This window comes from Nothoprocta perdicaria, unplaced genomic scaffold, assembly GCF_003342845.1.
Source record: "Nothoprocta perdicaria isolate Ctin4 unplaced genomic scaffold, notPer1 scaffold_138, whole genome shotgun sequence".
NCBI lineage: Eukaryota > Metazoa > Chordata > Aves > Tinamiformes > Tinamidae > Nothoprocta > Nothoprocta perdicaria.
In genome coordinates this window covers 1,528,647-1,535,063 of record NW_020454516.1, presented here as the reverse complement: position 1 = coordinate 1,535,063, position 6,417 = coordinate 1,528,647, and the positions used below count along the sequence as shown (strand labels likewise).

Below are 6,417 nucleotides of genomic sequence, written 5' to 3'. Positions count from 1 at the left end.
AAGGCAAAATTAGGGAAACCTTGCCAGCAATTCTCATCAGCGAATCTCTAATAATGAAGTATGGCATTAAAAGGCATATTGTCTTTTCCCTTAAAGAGGGGTATACTCACTCTTTCGTCTCAGTTGCTGGCTTTGCATTTTTCAAATCTCTTACTCTGCATTCGGCATGCATAGGATGTTTGCTGCTCGGGCCAGCCTTATTTGAAGACTGTTCTCAGAAGTCATTATTGAACTCTACGATAAAAAGGTAGAGCCATAATTACGTGTTCACRAGAATAAATACGTGCTGCTAGATAGTTAACCAGGTGGGGTTAAACACGATGAGATGAATTCTGGGCTTTTTAGAAAACTGACAGTCTTCATTTTAAGCTACAATGTAAAGTGCTTTATCCTGAGATTAGGTATTGTGGCAGAAGCTAAAACTGCCTTTTTCCCCTAACCGTGCCAGAATACAACCTCCTTTTCTTTGGGCGCTAACAAGACTGCTTTACCACCACAGCCCACTCTAAGTAATTAAATCAATCCTTTGTACTTACCGTATTCTCCTCTAGTGACGGTACTAGATCTGATTATATGCTTCATGCATATTCAAAGTACGGCACTGACAGCTCTTTAATGAGCTCTTACTTAATCAGTCCGAACAATGTTCATCTTGTTCTTTTTTTTCCTCATACATTAGAGCTAGGAACAGTTGGGGGAAAAAAAAAAAAATGAAACATCCAGCATTCATTTGAAAAATATATTGTACTTTGAAAAGTGTCTAAGCTGGGGAAGTTGCATTCTGCCCTTTAAAAGTCTGATGGACAAATTGGATTACTAGTATTGGATTAAATAACAAATGGTTAGAGGAGAAATGAGAAAAGCTCGCTGTGATCACAGGCTTTAATATTTTTTGTTACTTATAAAGCTGAAGGGGTCTTTAACCAGTTATTAAAGTCAGGATTAATTTGTAATGGTCCAACTTACTAGCTTTAAAAGGGTTTTGTTGTTGTTGTTGTTGTTGTTTTTTATCCAAAACAACAGTGTAATGCATGTATTCCAGGGGAAAAAAAAAAAATAAGTTTAAGATCTGTGGGCTATTTATAGATTTTCATCATCTTGTACTGGCTCAGATAAGGGGTTTGTATGCATGCTATCGATCTCTTCTCAAACATGTTTTTCACTTCATTTAAATAATCTGTAGGGCTTTTCCCCCTTTTTTTTCCTTTYTATTTTTTTTTCAGAAAACAACACGGGTCTTTTCCCATTTTTTATTTTCAAGCATTTCGCAGCAAGCAAATTAAGTACTTGGTTTTACACTCGGAAAATAGAAACAACCACAGCTGCAGAACCGCTCTGCAGAGTGAAAAATGTGAAATTGAGTTGGAAAGAAAAAAAGAAAAAGCAAAAAACTGTTTTAATATTTTTATTTAGAAGTTGCTAATTTAGAGTTTAGCTTGCAGTCTTGGTGCCGTTGTGACACTCAGCTTGGCTTTACTGCAAGTGTTTTGCGTGCATCCTTCCACTGAAGGAAGGAAAAATGAATTAGCTAGTGGCACCGTGTGCTTTGAAAACTTCTATTTAAAAATTACACATTTGGCAGTGTATCTTTTTTTGGGGTTTTTGCCTGCATGAGAAGAATCTGTTTCAGCGCAAGAATTTAAAAGCTCGTGGTCAACAAATAAAATATCCCAATCTCGCGCTATTAATCTTGCACACATGTGTCATTTCGCTGATCAAAAAGGCCTTCACCGGGGTACAATTGGCCTTTTTCCAAATTGCAAGCTTTTTCTCAGCTTTTTCTTTTTGCTCTTTCTTCTTTTGTTGCTGCCCAGGGATTTGTGCCTATCGCAGCCCATATCACATGACCGGTGTCAGGGCATCACATGGCCCAAAGTGAATACAAAAACAGCTCCCCGGCAAGATTAAAAATCCCATAAAACAATAAAGACTTTGTTAAACTCGCTATAAACCAACCTATTCCAGCTATATTCCACATATTCCAGAGTTAGCATAAACACTATCAGGAGATGCACCTGCTAAGTTCAACATGGGCAGGCGTCACCTAGAGCTTTGTGCCATGGATGTTGCCACCAACTTTATTTTCCTTGGAGGGGACGTGGAAAGGGGCATCTTAGGTTTGTGCTCTTCCTGCCACAAGGTTGAGAGGTTCAGCTGGTTCTCTTGAGTGCAGCTCCCCTCTGTCCCATTTTTYGCCTTTTTTAAGGCTTGCAAAAGCAAACGCGGGCAAAGCAGAGTGAAAGCTCGATGCCTTGCAAGGATGGTGGCCTTGGAAGCGTTGGGAATGATGCGCGTCCTGTTAGCTGGAGCAACGGGGCAGTTCCCCTCATCTGGAACTTCACACCAAGCTCTACCTGTAGCCTTGACCCTCTCATGGGGAGACTTGCAAGCAGCTTGCAGGAAAAACRAGCGCAGGACAAACAACATCCGTGGATGCTTCCATGCGCCCGGGCCCACCAGCCCTGCCCTGCACTACCTGTGGGACCTGCATGCACCATTTTGGGTGCAAACACCCAGAAACTTAGTGCAGAGCCACATCTCGGTTTGGTATCTTGCCAGCTTTGGGTGTCGGGAAACGCTTCCCCGCGTGCGATCCGATGGTTGGAGTTAATGACGGAGCGTCGCCGGCTGTGCGGCACCTTGCATCAGGCATTGCCAAACACTGCAGACATCAAAGAATTGGCCTTTCGCACCCTTTGCGAGATAGGCACGGATGATTATCCCGCATTCCTCCCCGGCGCGCTGCCCGCGGTCCCTGGGGAACCAGAGCCAGGAGAGCAACTCGGGCTTCCCGGCTCCTGTGCCTCTCTTCCCGGTTTCTTCCCAAGTCCCTTTGAACGCCGTGGAAGGTGCAAGATGTATGAGACCGTGCGGGCTGGAGGAGCAGCCTCCCCGGGGCTCCGTGCCCTTTTCCCCCGGGRTGCCGGGTGGGTGCCCCCCATCTCCAGCACGGATGGGGGCTGCGAGGGTCCCCGCGAGGCCGGGGCCGGGCGCTGCCTGCGGCACTGCAGGTGCCAAGAGCAGCAGGGCGCGGGATGTTGTTGTCCTGTCGCGTTTGCACCGGCCGAGAACGCACCCCGTGCTGCCCAGCTCGCGCTGCAGRACCGGAGCGCGTCGTCGAGCCTGGGAAACGTCGGGCGAGTAACTCCGCGCTTTCTGTTGCAGGGAGGAACACGGAGGAGGAGGAGGCTATGATGCAGGAGTGGTTCATGCTGGTCAATAAGAAAAATGCCTTAATAAGACGAATGAACCAGCTTTCTCTCCTGTAAGTATGGAGGGATATATGTGTTTATCCAAGGGTGGCTTACTGGGATACACAGTGCCCACAGTGTAGAGGGAAGACGTCTCCGCTTCCCAGCTGGGTTCAAGGCGCTCCCTCACAGAGGGGCAGCGGGGAGGATTTGGGGAGTTTCTCCCATATTTCAGACTGGAAAATGCAAAGCGTGCAGGGACACCAGATTAGCCGGACTAGTTTGAGGTGCAGTTATCCTTGCACAGGCCACACGCTCGAATAGAACCGCGCCGGATTCGCGCTCCCCTGTGCCCCGTGGGGAGGGAACCCGCGTGTCCGCGATGCTCCGGCGGGCACCGAGAGCCAGGCAGCTCCTGTCCTGTCCCATGCCATCCCGGCACGGAGCGGAGCAGCCATCRGGAGCCGGGTGCCGCCTGGGAATGRCCCTGCAAGCTCCCCACCGGCCCCAGCCCCGGCTCCGGCGCTGCCTCCTCACATTGAACTTCCTAATCCCGCATCCCATTCCCAGCGTGGGTTAGGGATAGCGCCCGTGTCGCGTTAGCGCCGACGCTGGAATGGGGTCCTGAGGGAGAGGGGGATGCTCAGGGCTTGGGACACGGCAGAGCTGCCGYGCCGGGGCGGCTCGCTCAGGTATTTTGTGCTGCTGCGGAGTTAAACTGCGGGAATTAAATTACGGGAACCGAAAAGGCTCCCGTACGGGATACGCCAGCCAGGCCGGCTTCTAAGTTTGTGTATCATTTGTTTGGAGTAGCTTAAAGTTAAAGAGAAAAGTCGGTTACGAGTCCTAAAATCAATGCACGTTAAAGGTTCTTTTAAGTGTTTAATGATTTAGTAATTAACATATTGATGAACTTTTGCCACTTGCCTAGGGAAAAGGAGCATGACCTAGAAAGGCGCTACGAGCTGCTGAACCGGGAGCTAAGAGCGATGCTCGCCATCGAAGGTAAGAGCTCGCTGCGTCCCGAGGGCGGCCCCACAGCCACGCTTGTGCTCGCAAAAACACGGGGAAAAACAATAATAAAAAGTTGGCACAGGGAAATGCACTCACATTGGAATCAACTCCGGAAAAAAAAAAAAAAAAGTAGGGAAGTAGGGAGTATTCGCAGGGCTTGTTCTTCACATTGCAGCCGCGCTGTCTCCTGCAGCATCCCACTGCGCTTGGTAAGGCAGGGAAGGGAAGGGTGACCCACGGAAGGGAGGCTCCTTCCTTCTGCCTTGCGGATGGGTTTTACAACCCCATCTCACTGCGGGGAGGGAAACACACACAAAAAAAGGTCTCTCTGGCCTTTGTGGCAAAGCACTGTGTGTGCCAAGTAAATATTTCATCACAAGCAACATTGGGATTAGTGCAATCCTTTGCACATATTTTCTCCATTCTCTGCAACTCTCYGGAGTTTAGTCACCTTACCTGAATGAAAACTCATGGGAAGATTGACACGCGGGATAAATGAAACAATTGCATACTTTCCATGGGGCTTTCAAGCGAATTGTACAATAATCCCAGGGATGATTCATAATAAAAAATAAACATCCAGATAGCTTAAACCACTGCTTGCATTATTTTCTTATTTAAATATCTTAAGTGTTTTATAATGCTGTGCTGCTTATACCTCTCAGTCACAAATGCTGTCTTATAGTTCAAAGATGTTTGCTTAAAAGTTAATCCTTTGGGCCCTGCAAAATGGACCTTTTGTCTAATCAATGCAAATTGATTTTGCTATTCTGTATTGACCTCTTAACCCTTTGACTGTCCATGGTAATTTCTTTCTTCACCTGATAAGGTACCTGATCCATAATAAATCAATTCTAATTAGTTTGGAGACTTCACTGGGAGCATAAGTTTGTAGGGGGAAAAAAAAAAAAAGAGAGAGAAATTAAAAAGCAGCAGGTTTGAGGTAGCTTTTTTCATATCTATCCATCTGTGGCTATGTTTTTGCATAAGACTGTTCCCCGTATTCTTGGATAAACTTGAGTCATAAATAYGTACCTCACTGTCTGCGAGAGGCAGGGCACATTAACGGGGAATTGCGTTAATGAAATATTTAAAACAGAGGGTATCCCGAAACCAAGCAGGAGTTAAGAGATACTGGAKGTAAATCCTAAATTTAAATGCTTAATTACCTCTTACATGCTGTACTTTCTCGGAGCGTCGTGGCGGCCGCCTTTGAAGGTCCAGCAGACTATGCCATGCCCACATTCGTTTGAATAGAAGTTTGTCCTTTGTTTTTTTTTCCTCTTTATAAGTTCAGAGAGAGATGCCAAAATCAGAGAGAGAAGCCAAAAAAGTCTTTTTTCCCCTTAAATTTTATTTTTTCTTTTTGCTTTGTTTTATTTCTGGTGCTGCTAACGACACGTTAGCGGCGTGAGCGTAAATTGCTGGGGAAAAGTTGGTTCCGTGTTTTATTTACACACCCGAAGCTGCATGGAGCCTTTGGAAGCTCCACAGCCTCCTGCCGCAGCGGGAAGCTTGAGCAGCTCCCGCTTGCTCCGCAACCCTCCGGAAAGAGCCGCGCTCCCGGGAACGGCTSTGCCGGGGAGCGTCGCCGCGCCGGGGCCGGGCGGCTTCCCGCCCGCGACAYGGGACCAAAATGGGCTGGTTTTGGTGCCGTTGCTGTTGGCAGCCCCAGTGGAGAGATGCCACTTGGTGTCAGGCTCCCGGCGGCCGCGCGGTGCCCTCGGAGGCCCTTTAGCCCGGGGCTAACGAGCGGAAGGGGCAGCTCCCCGGCCTCAAATAATAACAATAATAACACCAAATAATAAAACCAGGCAGGACGGGACTGGTTCGGAGCTTTGTTTGTTTGTGAAGAGGGGAGGGTTGCAACGCAGGGCGCACCAACTCAAACCGGAATGTAAAGGGGGAAGAAAAAACGGGGAAAAAAAAAAAAAAAAAAGCCTTGGAAAGGTGGTAATTAATGATTTGGGGAATTGCTGCAGCTCTTCCACGCGTGACTGTGCCGCTTAGAAACCTCGCGGCCGCTTTACTTGGCTCGCTGAGGGCAGGCGGAAAAAGGGAAAGCAAAGGAAAACGAAGAAGAAGAGGCTGAAAGGAAAGGAAGGAGTGAGGGAGGCGGAAAGGAAAGGAAAGGAAAGGAAAGGAAAGGAAAGGAAAGGAAAGGAAAGGAAAGGAAAGGAAAGGAAAGGAAAGGAAAGGAAAGGAAAGGAAA

The 6,417-nt window shown here is 47.5% G+C and overlaps 1 protein-coding gene across 5 annotated transcripts in view; it reads left to right on the top strand.

Moving 5' to 3' along the window:
- The window catches only part of EHBP1 (EH domain binding protein 1), a 163,893-nt gene that overhangs the window by 154,079 nt on the left and 3,397 nt on the right, over nt 1-6,417 (top strand). For all 5 annotated transcript variants that reach the window (XM_026033977.1, XM_026033974.1, XM_026033976.1 and 2 more), the window contains 2 exons: nt 3,166-3,265; nt 4,123-4,196. In XM_026033977.1, the coding sequence (XP_025889762.1) occupies nt 3,166-3,265; nt 4,123-4,196 (174 nt within the window). The remainder of the gene's footprint in view (nt 1-3,165; nt 3,266-4,122; nt 4,197-6,417) is intronic.